Source organism: Haemorhous mexicanus, chromosome 1 (genome assembly GCF_027477595.1).
Source record: "Haemorhous mexicanus isolate bHaeMex1 chromosome 1, bHaeMex1.pri, whole genome shotgun sequence".
Classification (NCBI taxonomy): Eukaryota; Metazoa; Chordata; class Aves; order Passeriformes; family Fringillidae; genus Haemorhous; species Haemorhous mexicanus.
In genome coordinates this window covers 2,888,343-2,916,044 of record NC_082341.1, presented here as the reverse complement: position 1 = coordinate 2,916,044, position 27,702 = coordinate 2,888,343, and the positions used below count along the sequence as shown (strand labels likewise).

Sequence of the window (27,702 nt, the reverse complement as noted above, 5' to 3'; positions counted from 1 at the left end):
TTACAAAAGAAGCCATTTATTAGATATATGTACATATATACATATACATGCAAAATGATTTTATACACATTTACACAGGTTCAATTATTAATACAGTGCAAAAATGTCTAAAAAGGTACCAGCCCACCTTCTACAAACTCAACAGGTCTTTGGGAAAAAGGAAAAAAAAAAAAAAACCCAGAGAATTACCAGCTTCATAAAGTGACTAAGCACTGACTAAGCAAACCTGGAAATTATTCTGAAGTTTATTCTTTGCCAATTTGCTTGTGTTGAGCTGCTGGGGGAGAAGAGTTTCCAAAAGACTTCCCTTGCAAAGTGACAGAATGAAGAAGATGCAATTCAAACCACATTAACCAGTTTAAAGCTGAAAAAAGGGATGGATTTCTCTTTGGGGATTTGATTCAGTACAGGAAAAATGCCACATTATGAGTCAGATTTTGTGTTCTCAAACTGCAAGTCATTCTTTTTTATCAAATCTTAAAGCACTGAGATCAATGTAAACTATTCTGTTCCTGGTGCTGTTTTGCCAAGAGAAAATGTTTAACTGTATAAACACTGTGTGGACATGGGATAAATACCAAATTAAAAATAAAAATAGATCAAATTTTGGGTGCTCTGCCTCATCCTGGAACCCCAACCAAACCTATGAAGTGCACACAGACTAATCCATGAAGATTCCTTAATATGGTTTACACCTATTTCAGGAAAATAAAAGGTTGCAAAGGGATTAAGACCAACCCCAAAACAGAGCTCTGTCATTGGGTAGAAAACACCTGAAGATTCAGCCACATTCCCCAAAAATCCACAAAGCAAAAAAATACAAGTTTAGGCAAAGGCAGAACTGAACAACTGATTTGGTTTGATTTTACTGAAACGTTTTTAGGAGAACCAATTCAAAAAAAGCTGAAATTAACCTTTCTCCACTCTGCTAATTGCACAATTATCCAGACCCCCTGTTGTAGCACTCCTCTGCAGAGCTGTGGCTGCCATCCCCTGGCTCAGGGATGGATTTGTTTCAGGACAGAGCAGCTGGATGCTGGGGAAGCAGCAGGAATGTTACAACTTTTCCAGTCAGCTCTGAGGAATGCCCTCTGGAAATGCTCTGTGTGGGCTGGCTTCAGCCAAGCCCAGGAGAAACAGGAAAAGCTCTTCTGGACTCTTTAGCCAGAGTGAGGATAAAAAGGCAGGAGCAGGGAGCTGGCTCCTGTCCTGAAGTCCTTTTCATGAAGATTTGTCTGTCTGTATAAAATGCTTCATCCTTTCCCCACAGGAATCCAGGGGGTTGATATCAATTGATGCTCCTGGAAAACACCACCAGTCACCAGATCAAATATCCTTAAACTGTTAAATTTCTAGTGTCAGATATTTGGGGTGCTCTTTTTGCAGATTTTTTTTTTTTTAAACTTGTAATCCAAACTCTGAGTGGCTGAGTTCCCTGCAGTCTCCAGAAGTAATTTACCAGGGAAAACTGGGAGTGAACAGTATGAAAATTAAGAGCAGCACAAAACCCCTCACATCTGTGGGGTCATCTTGGTGTCTCAGGGACAGTGCTTGAATTGTGGCTTCATTTCTCCACTTGCAGCCTGACAGAAAACTGGGACAATGACAGACAAACCAATTTAATCCCCTCCCTTAGAACAGAAAACCTTTCCCTCATGGCACACAGCTCGAGCTGTGTCCTTAAATGCCTGGCTGAAATATTCCTCCATCATTCCTACCAGACTATTCCTCACACTTTGGAGGTTTTTATCACGTTGCTGTTCCAGTAAGAGCAGTGAAAAAGAAATCTCTACACCTTCCTCCTGGGAAAAGCTCTGGCACTAAGTCCCCTGATGTCCTAGAAACTGTCCAGGTTGGAATGAGCTGCCCATGGATGCTGCTGCTGCAGTCAGCTGCATCCAGAAGTGCTTCCAAAGTTCAGCAACCACAAATTTGTGGTCTGATCTTTGTGTTTGCATCCTGAGATTCCAGGAAAACTCACTGAGATAAAAGCAAGTAATTTTGTCAAGTGTTCTTGCAAAAAAAAAAAAGACAACTCTGCTGCATGTTAATCTCTTTGCAACCAGAGGTAGAGACTCTGTGAGAGGAAAAAGAAATCTTTGGTGAAAGAAATGGGGATGATCAGAAAGGAAAAAAAAAAAAATAAAAGGAAATTTTAGGACCATAATTCCACAATAACATACCTACAGTCTGAATCTCTACAAGCCCTCAAGGACAGCTGCATCAAACTGCTATGCATTTTTTTAACAGCCAGCCTAAATTATTCATCTATGCCCTAAAATGCCCCTGTGCACCTGGATCCATGAGAGAGCAGAAGAGCCAGTGCAGCAGAGGTTGGGAATTCCAGTCCCCAGTTCCAAGTGCACACCCAGAAACTCAATCTGAGTGTAAGAATTCACCACCATTAACCACAGGTGTTTTACAGAACAAAGAGAACCTGCTCTTGCTTTCCATTCCTGGAAATGGCTTTCTACCCACCAGCTCTTCATTTTATTAAAAAAAGGTGAAGGAGTCAGTGGCCTGTCATAAATAGGTTTGGAAGATTTATTACCCAAGAGGCCAAGCAAACATGGAATTGCCCTTATCCAAAAAGTGACCTTAGCCAGGGAAACAAAGGCCACAAGAGCTGACAGATCACTTACACCCCCTGGGATTATTTTCTGCTGCCCCAAGCATATTTGCAATTAACCCATGAGCACACACTAAACTGAATGTGCTGTTCAGCCAAGGAGATATTTATAGACTTTATGGTTTATAAAAGAGCCACAGCCTTTCCCTGTCCTTCCAAACCTAGAAGAATGACCCTGAAACTCACCCTCAGCATTTTTCCCACTGATTCTGCACTCACCTAATTATAGCAGACAACCCCTTTCCTCACATTTACCAAGACAATCTAGAGACAGAAATGTTACCCATCACTTTACCCTTGTTTTACTACACAACTGGAGTATTTGCAGCAGCAGGGCAAGACTGACCTGCCAAGCTGTCACAGAGCCAGTGAGACAAATGGCAAAATGCTGTCTGGATGGTGGCAGCCAAGGAGGAAAAGCCTGCTGATGGTAAGAACTTCCATCTGTGGTGACACCTGACAAGCTCCACCATGCACCATGTGAAACACAGCTGCACCCCTTGCAGTGTGCAGGACATGATTACAGGATCCTACTTAGCCCAGGTTGCTTGGAGCTGTTCTCCTTGCAATAACCATTGCCATGGATGGTTAAAAAACACTCTGAGCTATTTCTGGCCAGGTGAATACAAAAAAAGGAGTTGTAAAAACAGAGTAGCAAACCCTAAATTTGTTGTTTTTTTTTTTTTTTTTCATACACCACAGTCAGGCTGCTTCTCCAGGAGCTGCCTTGTCAGGATCTGGTAAGAGGAAAGAGAAGCCACTCCTATGTGGAAGGAGATTTGCCAGAGGTTCCTCAATCCATACAAGTAGATGTTGCATGAACAGACACAGAAAAGGAGCACAAATGTCTTCACCTTCCTGGCTGAGCTGTAGAAGAGGTACAGGTAACACTGCAAAAGGAGCAGAGAGGGAGAGTTAGCACTGAACTCTGCACAAAACCAGGGATCCAGCTGGCAACTGCTGCCTGGCACCCATCCACTGAGCATGTGAAGGGCTAAACCCTCACAGGAGAACATGAAAAGCTCCCAGTGCTGACAGAGGAGTCACTTCTTCCCCTCAGGCAGTGACAGGCAGCCTTTGTCAGCTCAGGTCACAATTTCCAACTGTGCTGATGCCACAGGCAGAGGTCAGCACGTGGAAAGCAGTGCAGGGTGTGCACAGCTTTTGGGGAGAAGCTGCTATAAATCAAAAGGAGAAGAGAGAATTCTCCTTTATTCAACTTCCTGGCTTCAGGTACTCACAGGGAAAGAGGCAGCACAGAGCCTTCCTTTGTGAAAAACAACTTGCATCAAGTACTTAAATCTAAATTAATTTATTAGATCTAAATTCTTCTATTAGATCTAAATTCATCTATTAGATCAAGATATATCCATTAGATCAAGATATATCTATTAGATCAAGATATATCTATTAAATCTAAATTCATCTATTAGATCAAAATAAACCTATTAGATCAAAATAAATCTATTAGATCTAAATCCATCTATTAGATCAAGATATATCTATTAGATCAAGACATATCCATTAGATCAAGATATATCTATTAGATCAAGATAAATCTATTAAATCTAAATTCATCTATTAGATCAAAATAAACCTATTAGATCAAAATAAATCTATTAGATCTAAATCCATCTATTAGATCTAAATTCATCTATTAGATCAAGATATATCTATTAGATCAAGACATATCCATTAGATCAAGATATATCTATTAGATCAAGATATATCTATTAAATCTAAATTCATCTATTAGATCAAAATAAACTTATTAGATCAAAATAAATCTATTAGATCTAAATCCATCTATTAGACCAAAATAAATCTATTAGATCTAAATTCATCTATTCACCCCAAAGCTCTGCCATGAGCAAAGGTGTAAGACACTAAATTGTATCATAAAACAACAAATAATGCCATAAATCCACCAAACACTGCAGATAGTGGTCCCCAAACTATGATCTAAAAGCAGCAAGGGCAATGAATACACTGTAGGCATCAGTTATTCCTAAAAACAAAACTGCAGCACCTTTCTGCAATGCCAGGCTAGAAGTTGAAGATTTTCCAGCATATATTGCTCTCAAGTTAAAGGTTGTGGGATTTTTTAGAAATTCAAGGAACCTTTCAAGAAAAAACAATTTGGAACATGTTGTATTTTCCTCATTCAAACTCTTCTGTGTAAGGTCAGAGGAAATAACCCCATTATGGAAAAAACTGAAAATACAGACAATATGGAAAATATGGAAAAATCCCATTAAGGACCCACTAGGATTCAATGTGTAAAATCCATTCAGGATTTTTCATGTAAATTACACCATTTTCAATAATGCTGCTGTCCAATATTTGCTCAGTCCTCAAGGTGGCTGTGCTGCAAAAGCCCATCACTAAGTCTGACACTGACAGGAAGATGTGTCCATCCCTTTGGGAATAAACCATCTTTAGGATGGCATTTATCCATCACACCCAGCCCCCTCTGACTTGTCAGAACCTGGAAGCAATGAAAAAGCCTGCAAATGCAATTTTCCAAGGGTCAAAATGTGCCTTGAACTGCTTTTGTGCCACTTCACTGGAATAACTCAGTGGAATCACCTGGGTAGGATATTAAAAACTTCTGCTTGGCTGGAAATGGCTCTGTCTTGTGAATTGCAACAGCAAAATAATCAGCAAAAAATTTTATTTGCAGTTAACATACCTGAAAAACACAGGCTAGAAAAGGTAGAAAAAAAGCTATCACATTTCCAATTCCTTCATGGTCCTCCTGTTGGGATTAAAAGAAGTGACAACGACGTCAGGGACAGCTTTTAGCAAGTGCTGCTTGATATTTGAGAACATTATAAATATAGTCAAGAACCTCTCATCCCAGTTTATGCTGATTGACTGTAACAGTGTCAAACACCAAGATCAATATCATTGGATAAGACACCAAAACTGAGGCTTATGTGACAGTTCCTGCTAAATAAAACTGTGTCAGGATACAACCAGGACACTTTTTTCCTCCCTTTTTTAAAGTTGTTTACAGTCTCATGTTTATTAAAAAAATACAGAAAAGGATCTAAAATAAAATGCAAGAATGGAGAAAAAAAAATCCAGGCAGCCTGGTAAGAATAAAATATTTCTCAAAAATTAAACATGTATAGAACAGAATAAAATGCAGAATATTGTGATGTACATCAAAATTCACAAGGTGTAGCAGGTGAGTAACCAACTGTACATTCCCTGCAGAAACAAAACACTTCTTGTGCAGAGATGTGTGCTCAGCTGAGGGGCAGAACAGCCACCCTTGTACCTGGTACCCAAAAACTCTCTGCCCTTCACTCATTCTCAGGTCTGGGAGCACTCAGGCTTACCTGAAAGGAATATTCTGCCAGGTGAACTCCTCGGATGAGGTTCAGAGCTCCACACATGATGTTCAGAACGAGTGACAGAATCCCCAGGGGGGTCACAGGCTGCATTCTGTAAGCAGGGACTTGAAATGAAAAGCAGGCATTAGTGAAAGTTTGCACTATTACTTTCAATCTTTTAATAGAAAACCCCACAATTACCTTGTGTGGTTTTAAACACTTTCAAAACCTTCCATGCTTGCTCCAGGGAAGATTGATTATGAACAGAAACCCCCCCCCCTTTTTTTTTTTTTTTTTTTGTTGTATTGCACTATTCAGTTCTTCACACATCCAGAAATCATCAAGAGCTCTGGAGTATTTTTAAACAGGTCAGCAACAGATTTTTCTTGACCTATTTGGCATCAATGTCTTCTACTATGGTTCAAATAGATAATTCTTTGTTCCAGCAGATGAGGATGCTCAGCACTCCTCAGGTCAGGAGAAAAGCCAGAGGCCTTCACCACCCAAAGGTCTGGGGAAGGGCTTAGATTTCAGCCACCCACCACAGCAAGGCAGCAATTCATGTCCTCCTTAACCAGTAATTAAACATTTTATCCCACTTGAGGGCTCAGGCTGCCCCCATTTCACAGGTAGTGAATTATCTGCCTCCTTCCTTTCTCACCTTCTCTGCTACTACTTAACACCCACACTGCTGAACAGCACTTCTGCATGATAATCTCATTGATACATCCCTAATTAAGGTCAAAGTAATTACCATAAATGTGTGTTTAGCTTTGGAAGGTGCTGCCTTTAATTCAGGCTTGGCCAAGAGCACACCTCCAGTTTTCCTGCACTTGTTCAACAACAGATTCCACACCTTGATCCTCACCTACATTTCATCCCTGCCCTTGGATCACCACAGGGACACTGTTAGTTTCATAAAAAGTGATAATTTGCAGTTCAGAGATCAAATGCAGATGTTCTCCTGCACCCAAGACACAGGAGAGAATGAATGAGCCCTCAAAGAAACCATCTCCTCCCTGTGCCCAGGTGTACCCAGATCCTGTTGCTCTGACTATTTATCTATTTATCTGACCATTACAGATAAACTGCACCTCTGGCTTCCTCTGAGTGACAGATGAATCACCACAACAGCCACCACATGATTTCAGAGAGGAAAACACTCCTGCCTACTCCTTCAAGCTAGATTTTTATAGATGGATGTAAAAGACTCTGGTGCCAAATTAATATAGGGATGTAAAGCACCTTTCATCTGTGTCTCTGTAATTAATTTGTCTGGCATGCACTCACACACCCATCATTTCAGCTCCAAAGGAACTGGATCAGCTCAGTTTGATGTGTGTCACTTCAGGGAGCATTATGGGGTGTTACAGACAGCATGGTGTAACTCTGTCACTCAAAGGTAATTTGGCTTTTCTTTTGCTACACAGTGACATTTACAAAGCACTTGTAGCAGCATCTTTATTCATTCCCTGACCCCAGAATTCAGGTTCCTTCTATTTTTTTCCTGCTACTCCTACTTCCTACTTTTGATTAATTAAATAATGTTGCAGCTATATATATGTGTAACTCCCCCACAGATATTTCCTAATAAAGACAGTTCCTCAAATTTTTAAGGTTTACTTCATAGGCATAAATGTCTCTCAAACAAATTATAATTATCAAATACAAATGTCACCCATTGAGCAGAATCTGCAAACCACACGTGTCAAGAGGTCCCAGTCCCTAGGGAAGAACAATGTAGGTCTCAAGATATTGCTTCTGCAGCATGAAATATTATGTAAAAGTTACTTTTTTTTTTTTAGTCCAGGAGGATAAAAAGAATTGCTGTCACAGATGCAGGGGAGATTAAAACATCCAGTTGCTCAGGGTTCAGAATCTGTGAAAACTGGGCTTGAAAGGGTTTGCTGCAGATTTATTTGTGCTGTTAAATTCTGAGGTTTAACTCACAAACTGAAATTGCAGAGAAGTGAGATGGGTCCTGCTAAGGGAAAATTATTTCACTTCCTTGGGTGAAGTCAGTCATATTTTTAAAAAGAGAATTTCATACTGGAATGGTCTATTACATTAAATAAGAGAAAAGAAGAGTACAAACACTCAGTCCAAGACAGCACCACTCTGCACAAGCACAAACAAACACTAATTAGGCTTCACATGGCTCTGCCTCCTCAAGCACAGAAGTTTTGCACTTCAGAGCACAAGATCCACACAGAAACATCTGGGAGCTGTGGGTGATGCACCAGCAGGTTTGAACATGTGCAGAATAACTGCAAACACCCTCACACAGTGAAGAAATTGAAACCTCTGCCCATGAAGGATTTTCTGGCAGAGGCCTGTGGCCATTTCACTGGAGGGAGACACCAGAGTGTGCAGCAGCTTGGATCTGCCTCCTGCAGGCACAGCACAAGGCTGGACACTGAGTCACTCACTCAGAGCTCTGCAGAAAGAGCACCAGGAGTGAGAAATGAAATCACTCCAACAGCCTCCACTGAAACACAAGCACACAAAAGGCAAAGAGTGAGACAGCTTCAAAGGCAGCCCCTGAAAAGGCCTCTGAAGGACTCCCTGTGTGCCTGTGGAAGATGAAGAACACTCCCCAAGGGGAGCTGCAGGATTCACCAGCTGGCTCCCAAGAGCAGTGGCACAAGTTGTTCTGCTGCTTCCCAGAGGCAGCTGTGATGTGCAAACCCTCCCTGGCCACAGAGAGCCCCCCTGTGCCCTGCACCCAGCCCCATGCCCTCTGAGCAGCAGCAGCTGTGCCCACACTGACACCAGGGAGGCTCTGAGCAGCAGCCAGGGCTGGGGGGGGCTGATCAAGGGTGCAAGGGAAGGGTTTAGTTCACACAAGGAAAGAACAAACAGCAGAAAGAATGGAAGTAACAAGGGGAAAAAAACCTCTTGTTCTCAAGAATACTAACAAGGACAAAGCTGCCCTGACTTCTCTGGCCCTTTTCACAGCAAACTGAAGAGCCAGAGGATGAGCTCAGCCAGCCCCAAAGAGGCCAGCAGCAGCTCCAGCCATGTGAGGAAGGGATGTTTGGATCATCCCTGGATCAATCAATCTGCACCAGGGAGTGCAGGCACAATTCAATCCTGCTCTCCTGCAGCCACAGCATTTCAAACAGCCTCTTGTAGAGCAGAGCCACGGTATAAATAACATTAATATGGAACAAACACTGTGCACACAGCTAAACTTAGAGCAGCAAAGTGGGATTCAGCTGGGAGGGGATGATGAGAGGAGAGAGACACAAGCCAGGAAAGCTGACTCCAGTAGAGGCAAACAGATGATCATAAACATGAGCCTTAAAATAAAGGCAGAACAATCTGTGAGAGTATTTGGGTTAGACCAGAGAGAACAGCCAGAAATAAAAAGCCAGATGGAAAGTAAAGGAAAGCAATTAGGAATAAGAGGGAAGTGAAAATATATTTCTGATCTGTGGACACAGAGTAGATCACAAATATTTACTGGCACTGAAGCTGTTCAAAATTTAAAGAAAAAGTGCAAAGAATTTCTAAGCCCTGTCATAACATGAAAAGATTTAACCTTCAAACACAGCTCTGAGGAGCACTCACAAATCTGACTGGCAAATAAAGTGCTTCCATTCTATTTTTAATTCCTCCTGGCCAGTGCCCTTCCATACTCTAATTTAAAATACCTATGTCAAATTAGATTCCAGCTCATCTATCAGAAACAATAAGATTGAGCCACTGAAACTTAATTTTATTAGTGTTTCATAAGCCAAGAACAACAACAAAAAAAAGGAAATATACACTCATGGCACTCCAGCTGCATTTAAACCACCGTGCTAACAGGATTAAAATAGAGAATGGCTTAGTGGTGCACTTGGCAGGGTTTGGTTTCTGGTAGGACTCAATGATCTGCAAGGTTTTCTCCAACCTAAATAATTCTCTGATTTCATTTGTGGGGGAGGTAGGCAGGACCTTGACTGTGCAGCTGAAACACAACCATTTTTATAATAAAGAATTAGAGGTTGGTGCTTCAAAAGCAGGTAAAACATCAGGTTTTGTTATTTAAAAAAACCCTGACAAGCCTCTGTGTTTATACAGATACACAAAGCCTCTTTCAGAATTTTAGTCAAATGGATTAAATTTAAATAAAAAAATAAGGTAAAAAGAAAAAGCAAAGAGGGGAGAACACCTCAAGCCAGACAATGTGGGAACAAGAGGTTACCCTCAGCTCATATTTTTCTCATCTCCTTTTCCCTCAAAGCTGAAGAAACTCAGACTGTAATTACAGATCTTTCATTATGAGTTTGCAACCAGCAATGAATGAATCAGTGGAACTTCTTTAGAAATTTGAACAAACAAGGATCTGAAGAGAAGAGAATTCCACATGGAAAATACCAAGCCCAGCCTGTATTTTCCATACAGAGAGGAAGCTGTAAGGCTGGAAAAAGACTCCACAGCAGTCTCCAAAGCTCTGTTGCATACCTGCTGCAATGTAAAGCCCATATGTTGTTTACTATGATGGAAAAAACCTTTTTTGGTTTCACACACACAGTGTAAACAAACATTTCTTGGTACACAAGGAACCCCCATGTGTTTTTCTGCCATGTGCTGTGGGCCATAATTCATGACCAAAAAATTAAGCACAGCAAATTTGCCCATCAATTTAAATCTAACTGCCAAAACAAAACTGACTCTTGAGGTAGAAAAAAGAAAATAGCAGCCTCAGTATTGGCCCCTGAGGGTGCTGCTGGAAAAACTTAAAAAATGCTAAGAAAATTAAAAGTGCTAAGTAAGCAAACCACTGCCATGTTCCAGGCACTGAGTGAGCTGCTAACAAATGCCAATAACACCAAGCATGTAACACTATAAAACCAAGCAGCAAAAGACTTCTCACTGCTTGCCCATGGACATAACTGCCAGGACTTTGAAAAGATGTGCTGCTTCAACCTTTCTTCACTCTCAACATCTATCCACATCCAGAAGCTGAAGGAGCAAGTAAAGGACTTAAAAGCTGAGAAGAACTCAGATTATTACAACAAAGAACTTTTCAGACAATGGGGTTGACAAGATGGGTTTCATCTTTTGCCAAACAGATTTTGTGGGTTGTAATTGTTGTTTTTATCATTTTACTCATGTTTCCCTGTTTATTCAAGTATCTACAAAAATCCACTGGGGAAGTCTTCACAGTAGGAAAAAACAGGGGAGTTGAAGGAAAGTAATAATCCAAGCTTTGCCCTGGAAAGATCTACGATGGAGTTTTCCCCACCTAGGCTGAAAGAGAGGACTTCCCCCATGGTGCTCTGCAGCACTGCTGCCAACCTACATTAGAAATCTCTAATTTTGAACAGACAGGTGCCTGCTAAGGAAGGCAGGAGCCTCCCCTGAAATGGAAAATGTAAACCCCCTCCCTCTGAATTATCATGATTTTATTTAAATTCCCCCATTGGCCAGTTGACCCTGCCCACCCCAACTGTTCATCCTCATCCCCCCTGCAGCTTGCTGCCCTTGGTCACCTCCAGTCACTGACCCCATACTTAAGCCTGTGCAGACCACATGGTTTTGCCTCTGTCCCTGATTCCTTTGGCATGGTGGATGCCATAAACCTTTCCTGGAACACATCACACAAAGACCCTTCCTGTCCTTCTTCCCCTGAGCTATGTGTGGTGTGTGTGTGTGCATGTACTTGAAATGGCTCTTGTGGCCTTACTCAGAGCAGCTTCTGAAGGAGATGCTTTGAGGGAGGTTGCAGCACTTCTACTGTTACAGATACATATTGTAATATTGGCTTTTTGCAAATATTAAAATAGATTTTATATGTGACATGCTAAAGCAACTTTGTTATAGATATAGTTTTTATTTCTGTTGTTAATTAAGCTTAGACAGACTAGTGAAATAGCTGATATGTGTTACAGATAAATATCACAATATTGGCTTTTTGCAAATATTAAACTAGATTTTATATGTGTAATGTTAAAGTAACTTTGCCATATAGTTTTTATTTCTGTTGTTAATTAAGCTCAGACATAGTAGTGAAAATAGCTGATATGTGTTATAGATAAATATCATAATATTGGCTTTTTGTAAATATTAAACTAGATTCTATAAGTATCATGTTAAAGTAACTTTGTCATATAGTTTTTATTTCTGTTGTTAATTAAGCTCAGTGAAACAGCTGATGTAAGTGTGCTTGTGTTAAAATGCCTGCTGGGATGGGGTAACACCCAGTGCACACAGGATGAGCACACCTGGACACATCTGCCAACCACCAGCACTCGCCCTCTGAATGCAGAGTGGGCCAAACCCCAAAAACTGGAGGTGATAAAAAAGGACTAAAACCACAACCAAGGAATGTGCATGCTCTAAAAAGGTGGAACCAAGGAGGAGCCAGGCTGAACAATTTTTGGAACATGTGAACTAGTTTGGGGAAAAGTTTACTATGCATAAGGGTCTATGAATATGCAAAGAACTGATGTAATTAAAAGGTATTTAAGGGGTAGCCCTGAAGATAACAGGGTGCTCTTGGCTCAGTGCAAAGATGCACCCAGCCATAATAACCCTTGCACTATTGTCCTTGTCTCCATTAACCTTTTTACATTTTCACAGGAGAGTGTCCTAGACTGCAAGGCAGAATGTATTCCATTTGCCATCTGTTAGAGGTGGGGCAGTTATCTTCTGTTCATCAGGCAGTTTTCTTTATGTCTTCCACAAACCAATCCTCCCTCTGGGGAGACATCTGCTGTTAATGGGCCATTGAATGTCCCTGCATGGCTGATAAAAATTCCAGCATCCCACTGGGAGATGCTCCACCCAGAGGGAGGAGCCAAGCATTCCTACCTGGATATAATCTCAGTTTTTGGGACACCAGAGCAGCCTTTCCACTGGACTCCCAGAGGAACAGCTGCCTTTTCCACTGCATCTTCAAAGAAAGACTCCACCCTTCTACAGGATCCCTGCTCCAACAGAACCACCCCTGACACTGCAGGAGGGCTGCAGCCACCATTCCAACTGGACTGCTCCCAACACCTGACCAACAGGGTGTCAGGTTGTGCTCTAACTCTGTCAATGGCTTTTCTTTTGTATTATTGCATGTATTTTGTTGGGGTTTTTTTTCCCTTTTCCTAATAAATTGTATTTCTGACTTGAAGCCTCTCACTGGTTTTGCTTCCAAACCAGAACAAAGAGTGAATGTGTTTTTCACATCCACCAGCATGCCACCTGGCAACAAAGCGTAGGGTGAGGGTGAGGAACTCTCCTGTCACCTGGTGGAGAAGTAACTTACCAACCTCCACATGGCCTCCTGCATGCCCTCCATTGCTCAGCCCGTTCAGCAGCTCCGTGGCCTCCAGCTGCAGCTGCACTGGGGGCTGCAGCTTCAGCTCCTCCTCCACCCTCTCCCAGCTGCCCCTGGCCCTGGAGCCACGGCTGCTGTTGAAATGGTGTTTCACCTTCTGAATGGTGTTATCTGAAACAGCAGGAAAAGCTGCTCAAGTCACCTCTGAAAGGCTGGTTAATTAATCCTTAGTGTTGTTAAAACCCTAATTGTGGTGATATTTTATCGTACCGTGGCGATTTGATTGTTTTAATTTCTTCATTTCATTTCAAAAAATTCCATTGCTGCTTAAGGAACAAAAATACTTCTTTTAGGTATTTTATAGCACAGAAAGGTTTGGGATGGAGGAGACCTTCAAATCATCCAGTGCCACTCCCTGCCATGGGCAGGGACACCTCCCACTATCCCAGGCTGCTCCAAGACCCATCACACCTGGCCTTGGACACTTCCAGGGATCCAGGGACAGCCACAGCTTCTCTGAGAACCCTCCCCACCCTTACAGGAAAGGATTTCTTCTAAAATCTACTCTAAAAAAATAATAAAAATGATCTGTAACTGCCTAACAAAATATTAAAATCTTGAGCATCAAGCCCATCTTAGATCCAAACACAGGAATGGAGATGATTAAATAAATAAATAAATAAATAAATAACCACACAGCAATATGAGGCACTCAGTAACTTCATAAATAGTAAAAATTATTTTAGAAAAGTATTTTTTCTTTAAAAAATAACCTTTATGCAATTAAAAGTGGCTAGAAATTCCCAAGTTAAAAAAAAAAAAGAAAAAAAAGAGAGTAATGTGGATCTCAATATAAAATTACATCCTGGCTGTAATGTGCCCTGCAGGGAATCCACCCAAAATCCAAGATGGCTCTAAAAGAAGCTTTCCTAATGGATTTCTCAAGTTTTTAAGCCTGAGTTTAACACTGTTACTGAAATCTGGACTGAAGTGTGCAAACTCACTGCAGGATATTATCCTTTCCCAGAAAGCTTTCTCACTGCAAGGGAATTGTGTCTTTCAAAGGTGTGAGGTTCAGCAGAGCAGCTGCTACTTGGCAGGAAAACCAATTATTTCAGGCTAAAAAAGAACCTCTGGGCATGGTTCTGAAGTATTCTGACTCCAAGTCATGCCAGAAATAAAGCTGCCCATAATAATCTATTCTGTCTCCCTTTTTTCCTGTACTCATCTGTCCACACTTGTCAGATTTTTTTAATTAAGTTCAAAAGTGTCTGAGATATCAATTTCTTTTTTTTTCTCTGCCTGTTCATCAATCACCACAGCATTTTGTTCATAACAGATGAACACTCAGGAACTCCAAACCAAACACTTCAGTAGTTTAAGGCATTAAGATCTCCTCCTCCACATGCAGGCAAAGGCACACCCAGAGTCACTTTCATCATCAGCCTTTAGCCAGGAGTTGTTGTTTAACACCATCAATTTGGCAGAGAGAGGATTTTTACTATTAGAGAAGAAAGTTACAAACCAAATTCAATAAAAGCATATGGTCTGGAAGCTGAATTGATACTCCTTGTGTTGTAGGAAGCAGCAAATTCCCAGCGAAGCTCTTCCAGGAAGCAGAAGGCCATGATGGTTGAGTAGCTGCTGGAACAGATTGCCATGCAGGCAATATCCCCAGAAGAAAGGAAACTGAAATAGAAAATTAAAAAAAAAAAAAAAATCACATCAACATAAAAAGGTGAAAGTCCTGCTGAACGTGAGGATGAAGCTGTGTTTTCTGTCAGAACAAAATGTACAGACAGAGCTGAGAGAGCAGACTGCAAAAAAAAAAAAAAAAGGGATTTTTGTTGTTGTCAAAGTCCTGCAATTCCTGTAGATCTATTTTTTCTTACACAATTATTTATTCTTAACTCATCCAGGATGGCTGAGCACAGTGAAGAGCACAACCCAGACTGTATTAAATTGGTACATCAGTACAACTCGAGGACATTCTTTTCCCAGGCTGGCTTTAAATCACCTGAATAAAAACCAAGGTGGTCAGAAAACCAATTTTGAAAGAAAATGCAGAAAAAAAATAAAAGCAAGGAAGTTTGTTCCCAGGAAGCAGATGGATTCCTTCCTTCCCTTGATGGTAACATCATATTAAAAGCAAGAAATACTTGCTAATTTGCACAACCCAAGATTTTCAAAGAATTCCTGCTATATCACAATGAAAATTCTACTCTAAGAGGGGCTCCTCTAACACTGAATCCATATTTATGTAAAAGTTTCCACCTGCAGATGGCCCAATCCTTCCAGGAGGTTTCTCAGGGACATCTTCCCTTGCAGCCCAGCCATTTGTCAGCAGGAAATCAGTTTAACACCCAAGTTTTGAAACTGAACAATTTGTCTCCTTTCTCCTGTTCCTATATTTTACCCCAACTTCATTTCCCACTCACGGTTTCTATTTCACCTCATTTTTATTTATTTCCTGTACTGTGGAGTTGGGATTTACAGTTTTGCTTGGCTCTGCCAGCCCAGTTCCACTGGGGAGCTTCCCCAAATTCCTGCTGCTCCCAGCTCCCAGCTGGGATCAACACCATGCCTGCCTAAAAGCACCTTTTCCAAGTTGTCCATAATTTATGGCCTTTTTGCCACAGATCCAATTGCACTGCTCTCATTCCAGAGCCAGGCTGAGCTGCTGCACAGACCACAGCAGATTAAAAGCTGCAGCACTTGCTGGCATCAAAGGGCACAAGTTGGCTTTGAGAGAAAAGGAATTGAGATTAAAATCTCTGCTGGAAATTCGTGTATTTTTACTCCCCACAAACAGGGATGCTTTGTTTTAGTTTAGGGTCACTTAAAGGTCTCTTCCATTTGCTCACCAGAAATGCAACCACAAGCTAAAATTCTTTAAACAAATTTCTTCATTTCTTTCTCTGTAATTTCTTTAATAAATTTCTTCTCCTAAACTAAATCATTCCAAGGTACTTGGTGCCTTCTTAAAGGGTAGAAATCCATGATTCTCCAACTGCTAAGAGTAACAAGCACTGCCCATTTTTGCTACCCAAAATTAAAATTAACATGAGCAAAATATATATAAATAAGAAACATAAATCTCTAACTAAATGTATATAAATATTGTGTAGGTGTTGATAAATATATAACTAAATGTGCATAAGTATTGTGTATATATATAACATATATAACTAAATATATATATACTGTGGATGTATATAAAATATGTAACTAAATATGTATAAATATTATGTATATAAACCATATAACTAAATACATAAAAATATTGTGTATGTATATAAAATGTATAACTAAATGTGTATAAATATTGTGTATGTATATGAAATATAAAACTAAATGTGCATAAGTATTGTGTATATATATAAAATAGATAACTATATATACATATATATACTGTGTATGTGTATAAAATATGTAACTGAATGTGTATAAATATTGTGTATGTATATAAACTATATCACTAAATACATATAAATATTGTGTATGTATATAAAATATGTAACTAAATATGTATAAATATTGTGTATATATATATAACTAAATGTGCGTAAGTATTGTGTTTATATATAAAATATATAACTAAATGTGTGTAAATATTGTGTATGTATATAAAATATATAACTAAATGTGCAAAAGTATTTTGTATATATAAAGTATATAACTAAATATATATACTCTGTGTGTATATAAAATATGTAACTAAATATGTATAAATATTGTGTATGTATATGAAATATACAACTAAATACATATAAATATTGTGTATGTATTTACAATATATAACTAAATATGAATAATTATTGTTTGTGTATGTATATGTAAATATGTATTAATATTTGTGTATTTATATGTATAAATGTAAGTGTAAAATGAAATCTGTCTAAACATAATACAGTATAAAACAAATAACAGTAATGTAAGTGTATTTATAAAAATTAAAATACAAAATACAACATATGAACATATAAATATATATATAAATATATAACTAAGCACATGCTTACTACATTGAGCAGGAACTGAGGAATAAGCTTCAAAGTCATTGGAGTTCCCATCCTACACAAGCAGTGTGGAATTTCAGGCTGGAATCAGGCACTGCAGACCACAGCCATAGCATTATTTCAATACAATTCTAAGCCCCAAGAGCAATATTTCAAAAATGAAAGCCAAAAAGGCCCAGCAGAGCAGAGCAGGGACTCACTGGATGCTGAGGTTACGTCCTTTGGCCGTGCCCCGACTGGGGTACCGTGCCAGGATGGAGGACAGAGCCTTCAGCCTCTTCCTGCACTCCAGAAAGTCCTGGTTGAGATGGAAATCTGTGGAGGCTGAGAGGGGAAGCCCATCCCTCACCCTCACCACACAGGCAAAGAAGATCATGGACATTCTCCACGGGAGTATTCATGAGGACAACCTGGAAATGAAAGGTTTGAGTCAGTTCATTCTGAAATGCCAGGCAGGATGAGAGTGAATTCACCACTGGAACTGAACAGCACCTCTGGTGACACCTCTGCCACTGCAAGGAAACCAAACTGCTCTCAAAACTCATGGCTGTGCCCAATTCTTGCCTCTCAGATTAAAAGATGAGGCAGGGGATTTTATAGGACAATTATCTATCTGAAAAATATTCCTGTTTCCCCTCCTGCTTTGCTCAAAGCCTCAGAGAGGCTGAGTAAAGCTCTCCCAGGTGTTTGTGGAAGCTGCTGTGTTGATCCCACATCCCACTGATGTGCTGCATCTCCACTGAGGCTCCAAAAAGCTGCCTGAGCATGGCACTTCTCTATTTTCTAGTGTAACACACAAATCCAAAAATAAATTTTAGGCTAGAGCCCATCAGGTTCTTTTTACAGACTCACCTAGGGCTAAATATAGAATAAAAGTTGCCCTCTCTTGACTTCTTCCTCTTTAAGAGGTCACAAACTCCTGTGGAAAGTTATTCTTGGGCTTCACCTGGCATATTCAGAACATGCAGAGATGTGTCCTTCAGACATACCATGAGGATCCAGGGCACGGTGTCAGAGGATTAAGAGCACTTCATATCATCTCTGAAAGAGATTCAGAAAGAACTGATTAAAAATTAGTTTAAAAACTTCATTAATTACCTGTATTTACCATCACATCTCCTGTGCAGTGGGAAAATAAATCCTAGGAAGTGATCTGCCTGATGGAAAACAAACAACTCATTTTCTTATCCAACAGAGTCATTTCTAGACTCAAAGATGCTGTGAAATGACATGCAAAATATTTATGATGCCCCAATCATAATTTTTTACAGTTATATCAGTAAAAGAGCAGCTCTAAATCAGCAGATTTTAAGGGATTATCAAAAACAACTCAAGGAATCAAAAAAAGGGAAAAAAGGAAAACCAAAGGCATTTACTTGGCTTCAGGCAAACTACATAAATAAAGCATTGGGGAAATAAAAAGAAGGGAAAAAATACTTTGTGAACTCAAACTTTTGATAGAGAAAACAACTGCTTTGACCAGCCCTGTATGACACAATTCATTAGGATGCTCAAAGTGTCTTTGAAATGTGGCTCTTCAGGACGAGCTTTTCTTGTCTGAGAAGTCCAGAGAGCAAAACCATCTCTAATTCAGGCACCACAAACTCTCCTGATGTCTGATAAGGGCTGAGTTCTTGCCACAGGCAGCACTAAGAGGGTCCCATTTCTACCCCACAGGAACCATTCCCACAGAAATTGTGGGAATCATCCCTCTGTCCAAGGTGCCAGCACGTTAAAGCAACTGCAATTATCAGAGGATAATTATCAGAGGAATTAGCAGAAAGCACAATGGCACAAAACTTGTTTCCTTAGAAAAGCAGATTAAAACTACAGAAGATCAGACATCTCTTGAGAAGTGTTATCTTGAACTTTTTAAACAGAGATTAAAGAATTTGATGTGATTTTTTTTCCACAATCCCTCTGACAGTTCTCTTCCAGCTGTCATTTAAGTTGTGAAAGCAAACTAAGCTCACAAACTCCAACACACATCAAAAAATTTCAACGATAATCATGATTGTTATAAATCAGTTTGAAACATCCCATCAATCTTCAGTGTGCCCATAAGCATGGATAAAACAGTGTAGACAATTTTCACATGAAAGTGAAACAAACTCAAAAAATATGAACTTTAACAGAAATATTAACTTTAACACAGCCAACTTGCTCCTCAGAATTGCAGTTTTAGAGTGAAGGGTTGGTAATGTTGCAAAGTTTAGCTCCAAAATAACTCCAAAACAACCAGAAGATGATCAGGACAATGAAAAAGCACCAAACTGAGAAATCAAAGACATTTTCTAAAACCTACCCAGCCCATGAAATTACTCAGCTCCCTACGCCCTGAACAGCAAGAGTTTAAATTTAAATATCCAGATTTTTTATTAATCACCAAGGATAACATCACCTACAGTTAACCAACTGCACACAGAGAATTTTCCAACTTTCCAAGATGTACAAACCTTCCTGCTGCAGTGCCTAATGCTGCCAGCTGCCCGTCAGAGGGATCCTTTGGTCTGGGAAAGAAAGATCCAGGAAAACTTCCAAATTAAATACCAGACTTCACTGGAGAAAGGAATCCACTCTCCTTCCTCAGAAAAAGAGGTGTTGGGTTTCCCTTTGGCACAGCCCTTGCTGCTCTCCCATCAGAAGATGTTCAGAGCTGTGTGGTTTTGGCAAGTGACAGCCACCAATGGCAATGCCCTTGGAATTTTAACTACTTGCAAGCCAGTTCTGCCACGTCACCTGTGCCCAAGCACAAAGTGTCACAGCTGATCAAGGTGTGCCTGTAGGCAGGTGGCTCAGTGCTGTCACTGTGTCATCCTGGCTGCCCTTTCCTCCTGCAGTCTCTCTGTTTGCTCACCATCAGCAGCCCAAAGATCTGCCACTGCCAGGACGTGGCAGCTCTTTGACCTTGGCTCTGAACTTGGACAATGAACTCAAGGCTCTGCATTCAAATCTTGCAGAGTTCACAAGTGATAACATCATGGCAGCATCTGGCACAAAGCAGAACCTTGGGAAGTATTTCAAGCAATTATTTCAGAAGAACAGGTTATACTTCAGGACTGAAAGGAACAAAGTTGTTTTTTTTTCATTTCTTGAAGCACCTGTACATCCAACAATGCTTCAGAGTACAACTGCCTCGTGCAAGACTCACATTAACACCCCCAATATTAGAATAAACCATTCCTCAATGTATCTAAGTGACCTGGAGCACAATTCCCCCTTCCCTCACTTCCCAGGGAGCAGCCAACTCTCCCCTGGCTGAGCAGGGATTATTGGGCAGCCTCAATCAGACCTCCCGCACTTTACTGTGTGTTACACAAGCTCCTCTGGGTAAGAAGATTACACCCAACTCACCAGGCCACACTTCCCCAAATGCTCAACAAACTCCTGCCTGATTGCCTGGACTTAGAAAACAATCTGCTCAAAAGGCTGTGAGAGCAAATGCAAAGTAGTGCAGGGTTCATAAAGGAGATTGTATCAAAAACCTGGTTCTTTCGGAAATTATCTCACCAGCAACAGCAGGTTTCATTCCAAGAGTGGCACACTGCTCCCAAAATATGTGACCAGGATTTCTCTCAAGTATTCTTTCCCTGTTCAGACACATTTCCCTGCTCTCTGGAGGTGTCCAGCTTCAACCCTATCTGCTTTGTCCAGCTCTAACCTTCCTGCTGAAGGAAGAGCCAAAAGCTTTAGTGGATGTTCCCATGGCCCTGAAGCAGAATGTGAAATTTTTTGGACACATGACAACTTGATATTTGACCACAACTACTGCCCTAAAGCATCCTTCCTCAGGCAGGTAATCTCCAGAGGGAGTCCTGGACAGCTACAGGTGGGATGAACATGAAAGAGATTCAGGTTGACTCATCAAACACAAAACCTGAGCTGCAGCTCCAGTGCTGCTTTGGGTCTCACCCAACAAGGATGTGGTTCATGAGGGAGATTTATCACCTCCCTGAGGGATCACAAAGTGGAGTTTATCTTCTTCTCAGATATATAAAAAAACAAATCCAGACCAGTGTTAAATTTCTCATTTTCTAATATTGCACCAGTATCCACCTGATCCTTCCCAGCTGAGCTGCCTCCAAGCCCCCAGCAGTGCTGAGCAGCTACAGACACCCCAGACCCACCTTCCAGACTGAGCAGTGAATAAAAGCAATTTGAAAACACGCTGCTATCTCAAAATGTAACACAGGATTTGTGCATATCCAGAGCTTTTAGGCTCCTATAAATCCTACAGGCTTACTCTTATCCCCAAGGGGAAACATGTGGAAAAAGCCCTTACCATCACAAATCTGTCTGCACACACTCCTGTGGATTACCAGAAATGAAGCACACACAAACCCCAGCATCCAGCTCCCACATCAATCCCACTATTCCAACAGACAATCCTCCAAACCACACTGCAACAACTCTGTGACGCTCTGAGGCTCTGCCCCACCTTCATCTCTCAGAAACACCACATTCACCTGTTCCCAAATATCCACCCACCCCATTCTCCTCAATCCTGACGCTTCCCCAAGCCCAGCAGCTCATCCCTGTCCCTTCAGGAGCCCACCTAAGGACCCATCCCACCTCCATCCTGTTCTACTCACATTATACAGAACTACACCCCACTCACACCTCTCCTCCCCCGCATTAAGCATCCTAAAATCCCCAGAAGAACCCCCTTCCCACACTCTTCAATAAACCCGGGCACCTCGAAAGCAGACACACCCATGCCCCCACCCGGGGCTCTGCCTTGTGCTGACAAGGCCTTCCACACATCCCCCGAGCACGCAGACACCCCAAAACCTTACCCCATCCCCAAACGCTCACGTTATCCCTGCTCATCCCAAACCATCCCCAACCCACGGCTCCTCCTCCTCTACCCTTCAGGCACCCCAAGGAACCCCCAAATCCTATATCCTATATCCCAACACACACATCCCCTCGCTCCCCACCACATCCCCAAACTCCCCTCATCGCCTTCCCAAGCACCCCAATCCCTCCAGACACCCCCACACTCCAGATTCACGCCGGTCCCTCCCAGTTCGCTCCCCCCACACATCCCGGACCGCCCCGCCCCGGGGACAGGGACACAGGAAGAGGATGAGGAGCAGGGTCGGTGTCCCCCTGCCCAGCCGGGACCCTCCGGAGCAGGGTGGGTGTCCCCCTGCCCAGCCGGGACCCTCCACCGCAGCTCACCTCCCGTCCCCCGGCGGCCCCGCGGCCTCGGCCCCCGCTCCGCCCGGCGCCGGCCCCGCCCGCCTCACCAGCGAGGAGCGGCGGGAGCGGCCGCGCGGGGAGCGCCGGGACAGCGCCGGGAGGACCGGGAGAGCGGGATGGGAACCGGGATTGGGAACGGGAGAGCGGGATGGGAACCGGGAGAGCGGGATGGGAACCGGGATTGGGAACGGGAGAGCGGGATGGGAACCGGGAGAGCGGGATGGGAACCGGGAGTGGGAACGGGAGAGCGGGATGGGAACCGGGAGTGGGAACGGGAGAGCGGGATGGGAACCGGGAGTGGGAACGGGAGAGCGGGCTGGGAACGGGGCTGGGACTGGGAGAGTGGGATGGGAACCGGGATTGGGAACGGGAGAGCGGGATGGGAACCGGGATTGGGACCGGAGAGCGGGATGGGAACCGGGAGTGGGAACGGGGCTGGGAACAGGAGAGCGGGATGGGAACCGGCATTGGGAACGGGAGAGCGGGATGGGAACCGGGATTGGGACCGGAGAGCGGGATGGGAACCGGGAGTGGGAACGGGGCTGAGAACAGGAGAGCGGGATGGGAACCGGGATTGGGAACGGGAGAGCGGGATGGGAACCGGGAGAGCGGGATGGGAACCGGGAGTGGGAACGGGAGAGCGGGATGGGAACCGGGAGTGGGAACGGGAGAGCGGGATGGGAACCGGGAGTGGGAACGGGAGAGCGGGCTGGGAACGGGGCTGGGACTGGGAGAGTGGGATGGGAACCGGGATTGGGAACGGGAGAGCGGGATGGGAACCGGGATTGGGACCGGAGAGCGGGATGGGAACCGGGAGTGGGAACGGGGCTGGGAACAGGAGAGCGGGATGGGAACCGGCATTGGGAACGGGAGAGCGGGATGGGAACCGGGATTGGGACCGGAGAGCGGGATGGGAACCGGGAGTGGGAACGGGGCTGAGAACAGGAGAGCGGGATGGGAACCGGCATTGGGAACGGGAGAGCGGGATGGGAACCGGGAGAGCGGGATGGGAACGGGACTGGGGAACGGGGCTGAAGAGCGGGCTGGGAACGTGGGGAGCGAGCTGGGACCAGGGAGAGGAACTGGGCTGGGAACGGGACTGGGGACCGAGCTGAGAACGGGGCTGGGGGTGCCTCGGGATGGCGATGGCGTGTAGGGGAACCCCGCTGGGAAAAGGCAGTGGCCATACAGGAGGCAGAGGATCCTGCAGCTTCATTCAGTAAAGGGAGAGAGGCCCCTGGGGCACATCCCGGTGGGGTTTTCTCTCTCTCTCTCGGTTCCGGAGGGTGCAGCCTCCTTTATCCCAAACTCCGCCACTCGGTGCCCTCTGCCTTCCCCCTCTGGCCGAGGTACCAAGAAGGTGCAGCCTTCCCGAACCGCCTGCCACACATCCCCCCTGGAACAGGTTATTTACCCCAAAGTTTAGAAACTCAGGTTGTGCGGCCCCATTTGGCTGCTTCAGGAGTCAAACTGCCCGGGCTCTGTAACAAACCCGCGGCTGAAGTTGGTAGAGACATTAAGCCCCATCTCAATGCCGTTAACAGCCATTCCCTCCCCCTGGAATTGTTTGTAAAGACATCAGCTCACATCTTCCCTATCAGAAATGAGGATGGGGATGGGGTTAGGGATGAGAGTGGGAATGGGGACAGGGTGTAGGGATGGGGATGAGGTTGGAGACGGGGATAGAGATGAGGATGTGGTGTGGGAATAGGGATGGGCACAGGGTTGGGTTTAAATACCCGAGATGGTATTTTTTTGTTTGGATTTAGATGTTTATTCGTTTCTATCTATATCACAGTCTCACAGACTGTGAGTTCTATAGTACTTCACTCTAACAAACTAAAAGTGGAGTCTTATCTCGTTTTTTTAAGGATAAACTGTCTAATTAAGAAATGACATTTAGATTACTTTTACTTTTAACCTAACAACTACTACTGCTTGTAATGTGGAATTTTATCTAATTACACAATACCACCTAAACCTATGAAGAAGGTAGAGAAGAAGGATTAGTCTCGGTCCTAAAACTTTCATCTTGCTTTATATATATTACTATATTCTAAAACCTTAAACTTTAAGTTTTCTACTATGTGATATTACACATTTCAAACTATACACTTATAATCTCAGTTTTATCATTCAATTGTGGAAGTGTTCTTTACAGCTTTAGGTCAATGCAGTGTTCTCTTGGGGGTCAGTGCCTGTCAGCACAGAAAGTTGAAAATTCTCAGTAACCAGGGTTCCAACAGGGATGAGACTGGATATCTTTAATAATCTTCCCAAACCCAAACCATCCTCTGACATCGTTCTGTGTTTCGCATTGCAGGTGTTGCAGCAGTACCACAACACAAAGTGCTCTCACAGGACATTCATCTGAAAAACCAGCAGAATAAAAAGAGTAAACAATAAATCATTGCTGAACAAGGGAGCTCTGAACTCAAAAGCCATGATGTGGAGCTGTTATCTGAGTTGTTGCTGTCTCTAAGCAATAGCAGCCCTGCTCAGCACCACGTGCAGTGAATAGCCACTGGTGTTCTGCTGTTCCTCTGACAGCTTCCACATCCCACTGCTGCAGGCCTGCCTTGCTTCACAGTCTGACCATCCCTGCTGAGGGTTGCTGCTTTGAACACATTCCACTAGCCCAGGTTGCTCCAAGCCCTGTCCAACCTGACTTTGAACACTTTCAGTTTGATTGCTGAGTCCAAATATTCATAATGAAAAAAAAATATTTTCATCTACACATCAGCAATGATCTACCCAGTGGCACAGGAGAGAAACAAAAAGCTGATTTTTCCCTTGCCACAACCCCAGCTGTAAGAATGTGAACAATGAGGCACAGAGCACCACTGAAGTTCCAAAGAAAACAAGTTTACATGCAGACAGGCTTGAGCCAGAGAAGCTGACACAATCTGTATTCCATATGAGAAGCTTTGCCAGGGAATTTGAAGCCAATCTTTGCTTCCATTTTTAAGCAGAAAATCCTTATGTCAAAAGAAAAAACTGTAGAGAAAAGCATGGACTGAGTATTTGGGGCAAAAGGCATAAAAATAAAGCTGCACCACTGAATACTGGAGTGTTGGGAGAATCTGTGTTAAGCACTACAAACAAACAAAAAACCCACAAAACAACCAAACCCAGAGTACATTCTGAAATGGCTGCATGGTTTATGCATATAAAATAGGAATATATTTTTAAAGGTTTCCTTCCTCAGGGTGCTATGGAGTGGGGTCAGCACACTTTAGAAATGCCACATGCAGGGTCAGGCAGCCCAGCCAAAGGGGGTCACACAAACTCAGGCATTATTCCCTAAATCCTCAGGGAGCAGGGGAAATGCCAGCCATCATGAGCAGGGCCTTGCTGTGAAAATACCTTGCAGTTGTTTCACTGAATGGGTTTTAGGCTGTATTAAATGCAAATTCACTTCTTGCCATGGCTTGGGGGTTAGAAAGAGGCAGGGCACTCATCTACTCAGCTCCCCAGGGCACTCAGGAAAATGTGATTTTTTGACTGACCTCGTGTTTGAATTATCCTGCCAGCCTCAGAACAAAAGAATGCTTTATTAGATTGCTTGCCTTTGGGGTTTTTTTAAGAGTTAATGGTCCTAGCCATAACTGGGAAAGAACAGAGCATGTCAAATACTGGAACTTTCCCTAAAATTTTAAATAAACTAGAAGAGAACACACTGACATGCAAAACCCTTGACAGCTCTCTGGATGAATCCAAGCTGGCATTTGGTGGTTGTGTTAAAATAGACATGATGGCTTGTTAGAGCTCAAATGTCTTCACCACTTCTTCCTGAGTGAGCAGGAGGGCTGGACACTAATTCTGGGTTTAAAAGGCCACAGTGCTGGTTCCAAGGTAAATAATTGTGAATTACTCAAGTGATAGCACACAGCTCTGCCTGAAGGGAAAGGTACAGCCTGGTCTGACAGACAAAGCTCTGGCAGGCTTTATGCCTTTCACAAATGCTCATTTATGGTTATGTGGATGCACCTTGTGGGTGTCTGAGTAGTGGAGTGAAACCACTGCTGTGTATCTGAGGGTTTAGATGGGATATTGGCATGGAATTCTTCCCTGGGAGGTTGAGCAGCCCCTGTCACAGGTGCCCAGAGAAGCTGTGGCTGCCCCTGGATCCCTGGAATTGTTCAAGGCCAGGTTGAATGGGGCTTGGAGCAAGCTGGGATAGTGGAAGTTGTCCCTGCACATGGCAGGGGTAGAATAGGATGAGCTTAGTGTCCCTTCCAACCCAAACCATTCTGGGATTCTGGTGCCTTAGATATGCAAACAGTGAACCCAAAACATTGCAAAGTGGGGGAGGAGTGTAAGATGAAAACCTCAGCACACCCATTTTACACCTGTCCAGGAACCAGAGCCTCCATGAAAAGGTGCAGGAGGAGATATCAGTCACTTTCTGGGAGGAGGTTTGAAGTCTCACCCACAAGAGTGGATCATGACACTGCTCTGCCAGTGGCTGGCAGGACCAGGTAGCTCAGCACCTTCTGTAGCAGCCACATTTCTGTCTCACACTGTCAGAAGGGTGACAGGATGTCATGAGAGATGTCATTAAACATTTTGTGTCACCAGCACATCAGTGTAAGACCCTGGCTGAGATTTACATTCACACAGTAATGACAGTCTCCAAATCACATCATAATGCTCATTTCATTCCTTCCCAAAACATCCATGATGGAGTAACTTAGGAAATAAAGCCTTAAATTTCCATTTCCCAGAATTTGGGAACCAGATTTGTTAACCTCTAGAAGAACTGATTTAATACTGTAGCAGGAGGTAAATCCTTTTATTTGCTGTACATTATTGCAGAAGAACATGTCATAACTTGTAATCCAAATCCTCAATCTTGTGAGCATTTGATGAGCACATGGGTGGTTTATTTGTCTGACTGCTCTCCCTGCACTGAATGCATCCATGCCTTTAAGAAATGGCATCTTGGCTTGTTTAAATGTGCTCAGGATATAGGGTTTGTTTTAAACTTCACATGGAAAGAATCACTGAATAATTATTCTGCTTTTTAATATTCATGTTAATGGCTTCTTGTTAATATATAAAAAGGACAGGGATACTGATTCAGATGGACTGTGTAAGTAGTTTTCAAAAGGATCTAGAAGCATATGTCAAAGAAAGGATGGGTGATATTTCCCACATGAGCTAGAGCTTCCAACTACTCTCATCCCAGAGAATTCTGTGAGCCTTATGTGATTTTTCTGCTTGATAATCCTCAGCAGGACTCTC

General features: G+C 42.9%; 1 protein-coding gene and 1 long non-coding RNA gene across 6 annotated transcripts; one reads left to right on the top strand and one right to left on the bottom strand.

Moving 5' to 3' along the window:
* On the bottom strand, positions 1-22,535 carry SEC22C (SEC22 homolog C, vesicle trafficking protein). Of its 4 annotated transcripts, none has more exons than XM_059838578.1 (8): positions 22,435-22,535; positions 18,103-18,291; positions 17,451-17,660; positions 14,757-14,920; positions 13,220-13,402; positions 5,977-6,095; positions 5,322-5,387; positions 1-3,519 (listed from the first exon to the last, which is right to left on the bottom strand). In XM_059838578.1, exons 3-8 carry the CDS (start codon positions 17,630-17,632, stop codon positions 3,319-3,321), a joined length of 915 nt encoding a protein of 304 aa, XP_059694561.1. In that variant the 5' UTR covers positions 17,633-17,660; positions 18,103-18,291; positions 22,435-22,535; the 3' UTR covers positions 1-3,318. The 4 variants fall into 4 exon arrangements, with proteins under 4 accessions (XP_059694561.1, XP_059694579.1, XP_059694571.1 ...); XM_059838596.1 differs by having other exon boundaries at positions 18,240-18,291; positions 22,435-22,510; XM_059838588.1 differs by lacking the exon at positions 22,435-22,535 and adding an exon at positions 19,707-21,833 and having other exon boundaries at positions 18,240-18,291.
* LOC132323416 (uncharacterized) lies at positions 22,199-25,518 on the top strand. 2 transcript variants are annotated; one of them, XR_009485337.1, is made up of 2 exons: positions 22,199-22,390; positions 24,779-25,518. It is a non-coding gene; the product is annotated as an uncharacterized LOC132323416 (long non-coding RNA). The 2 variants fall into 2 exon arrangements; XR_009485338.1 differs by lacking the exon at positions 22,199-22,390 and adding an exon at positions 23,407-23,860.
* The last annotated feature ends 2,184 nt before the right edge of the window (positions 25,519-27,702 follow it).

Bases quoted from the DNA above. Each gene is read 5' to 3' on its own strand.
- SEC22C (XM_059838578.1), bottom strand. From the start codon at position 17,632: ATGTCCATGATCTTCTTTGCCTGTGTGGTGAGGGTGAGGGATGGGCTT. The intron at 14,921-17,450 runs GTGAGTCCCTGC...TTTCTATTTCAG, and splicing joins GGACGTAACCTCAGCATCCA to TTTCCTTTCTTCTGGGGATA. The intron at 13,403-14,756 runs GTTTGTAACTTT...CTGCTGTTTCAG, and splicing joins ATATGCTTTTATTGAATTTG to ATAACACCATTCAGAAGGTG.